This window comes from Mesitornis unicolor, unplaced genomic scaffold, assembly GCF_000695765.1.
Source record: "Mesitornis unicolor isolate BGI_N332 unplaced genomic scaffold, ASM69576v1 Scaffold54509, whole genome shotgun sequence".
Lineage (NCBI taxonomy): Eukaryota > Metazoa > Chordata > Aves > Mesitornithiformes > Mesitornithidae > Mesitornis > Mesitornis unicolor.
This window is the reverse complement of record NW_010210363.1, coordinates 1-2,978: the sequence shown is the minus strand read 5'-3', so window position 1 is coordinate 2,978 and position 2,978 is coordinate 1. Positions and strand designations below refer to the sequence as shown.

At 46.3% G+C, this 2,978-nt stretch overlaps 1 protein-coding gene across 1 annotated transcript; it reads right to left on the bottom strand.

Annotated features, from left to right (window-relative positions):
- Positions 1–1,944: 1,944 nt before the first annotated feature.
- On the bottom strand, positions 1,945–2,720 carry CCDC92 (coiled-coil domain containing 92; the record flags this gene model as incomplete). The annotated part of the gene is made up of 1 exon (XM_010193150.1): positions 1,945–2,720. A coding segment is annotated over one exon (776 nt), but the record flags the coding sequence as incomplete, so codon positions are not given.
- Between the last annotated feature and the right edge of the window lie 258 nt (positions 2,721–2,978).

Sequence of the window (2,978 nt, the reverse complement as noted above, 5' to 3'; positions counted from 1 at the left end):
GAAAGCGGTGCCTTCCATCATCCTTGAACAACAAGTGGCAGGGTAGATCAGTCACACAGTAGATCGCCATAAAAATATGGCAACAACAACCGAGAAAACCTGTTTAACGTAATACACTTGAAAATAGAAAACCACAGACCAACACACTTTCTTTAACCAACCATTTTCCAGAACATAGCTTTTCCTCATCCCTCCCCAGCATTCAGGAACCAAATCCTACCACACAACCGGCACAGCGTAACACCGCGGAGAACAGCAAGTGACCGAGTCGTGAGGGTGCTCAGTCCCCCTCGGCCTGGGAACGGCCCTGCGGGAAGGTGTCATGCTGCAGGGGACATTTAGCAGGACCACAGTTGGGAAAAAAGAACGGCTTTTGTCATCCTGCCAGTGCCTTTGTGGGAATGCTGACAGAGCGATCCAAGGCTCCAGAGGGAGACGCACCAGCACAGCTGCAGGAGAAGCTCAAGAGGGGCAGACTACAGCAGGAAGAGGGCAGGCAGGGATCCTTCACCAGCTCTCAGAGATTACGCGTTCCAAGTGTTTGAAGGCACATCATAAGCTTAGCAGCATTTGGGAGCCATTGTTTCTTGCTGGTCCTACTCAGAGGCTGCAGACAAGAGTGAAGCAGAGGTGAGCTGGAGGTGCTGATCAGAATTTAAAGAAAAAAAAAAATAAGGTCAAATCTGTGCTCCTTTCCCAAAATTACGTATTTTCACAGCTCTTAGTAGGCTTTTCTTTCCCAGGGAAAAAAAATAGTAAAAAAAAAAATTATTAAAAAATAATCATGCAGTCTAGCAGACATAGGGTCTCCCTGTTGCTTACTGGAAAGGAACAGGGGAACCAGGGCAAATGCAAGGCAAGTCCATTCCAATCCACAGGATAAAAATCAAGGATGCCAGGTTCTCCTCCTCTATGAACTGGTTACCTCAGTTAAATATAGAACTAAATACACACATTTTAGCGGGGTAGCTCAGGTTTCCAAGCTGGCAGAAGCCAGCACTGTCTGATGATGCCCAGAACAAGCCTCCAGTTTTCAGGAAACAAAAATAATCTCTTTACAAAAAAGTGCAGGTTAGAGCATAAAGATCCATTTCCACACTGGATAGCTGTCTTCTCCTGGAAAAGGTGCTCTGAGCCAGTGTAGAAGGGGCTACAAGTGCAGCGCACTGACTGACGTAAAGTGTGTAATGGAGCCATTCAATTAAAAAACTAAACAAACCAAACCAAAAAACCCCACAAACAATCCAGTGTTCACACTCCTTCTATGAGGGTCATTAACCCTTCCAGAGAGTGCCATCCCCCCCATTTTTATTTTGTTTTACTTAAACAAAGCCATAAACCAAAGTATTAAGACTAATCAAGCACTGCTCTCTGGGAATCTCAGGAGAGAAGCCATGGATACAATTTGCAATCAAGAGCATGTGCACGTGAAAGAAAAGCTGGCCTCAGGTCAGTTCAAAGTGTACACACACCTGCATTATTTCCAATGCTTTTGTGAGAAAGGCTTTGTGATGGTGGCGAGTGTGTGTGTGCGTAGGGAGTGCTCACGTACACAGTGCAGACAAAAGAACCACCGACAGTTCAAATGGTGACAGCCAATACAAACTGCTGCAGGTTTACAGTTGGGTTTGTTTTCACTGATATTAATAACGCAGCCTGCAGCCTGTGCCTTTGTCCACACGTGTAGTTACAATAAACAGAGCAGTGCTCAGAAGCAAGCAGTCAGGTACCCCTGATTTGGCCACAGCAGTGAGTAGTTAAATACCTTGCCATATGAACACAGTCATGGTGGGTTTTGGTAGAGGAGCATAATCTATTAATGATGTATCTGGAAGAAGTTTGGCATGCATGGGGCATCAAAAGAAACTTTACTGCAGGTGCTATTTCTCCTACAGGATCACAGTGCATAAACAGCAACAGAGTAGAGCATTTCAGTGGTTTTACTCAAACAGTTCTGTCTGTCCCTGAGTGCTTTCTGACCCCTTTGCTTCCATGGACCTGATCCACCGCCAGCGTTTCCACCTCCGGCTGAGGCTGGGCCGGCGTGACGTGGTGGATGCGATGCGCCACCCCAATGTGCGCCTTGTGCTGCTTCTCTCGGGCTGGGCTGTGCGATTCGCCAGATGCACGATCTGAAGCAATGGGTGGGATAACCAACGGCCTCTCCTTAATGAGATGCACGTCTGCCGTTTCCCTGGCCAACAGGAAGGGAGTGGGATCAGGCATGGCATCCACAGGCTCTCTCAGCAGCAGCTTCCGGCTCTCTGACCCTACTCTGTAGGCCTCTTCAAACTCGGGGTTGAGCGGTGTTGACAGACTCTTCTTCATCCTGCGCCGTGGAGTCTCCGGCAGTTTATCTTTGGGAGGGGACGGCTTGTAGTTGGACAACACGGGACTGCCAGAAGGGGTCCCCTCGGAAGTCCCACTTGAACTCATCAGCTTCTTCTTAGTAGCGTGCAGTTGAGAGGTTAAATAAGCAATAGTGCTCGCTCTCTGCTCTAGTTCACTTGACAACATATTGAGCTTATGGCTTTTCATTTTTAACTCTTCCAAATACTTCTTTTCTCTTTCTTTAATAGTGTTTTCCAGCACCATTATCATCGCATTCTTTTGTTCAAGTTCTTTCAATAATTCATTATTTTCCGCCTCTTTGGCTTTCAGCTGAGCTTCGAGATCTTCACACTTCCTTTTGAGTTCTTCACTTTTTGAACTACCATCTCCTAGAAGAACAGAAAAAGCAGACGTGTTTCAAGTTAACAATAACCACCAAGTAAAATAGCACAATAGCGTTCCTTTGGCCATCCCAAAGCCGTAAGAGAAATCCCAAAGACTAACTTCAGCTAAGACTCCTAGAATTACTTCATCTTCAGAAGCACCAGGACAGCTTTTAAGGAAATGATGAGAAGCTGGTGCCATGCATCATAGTTTAGTGTTGATACTATATAGAGAGGCTTCACGTATCTGGGGAACAAGGATCA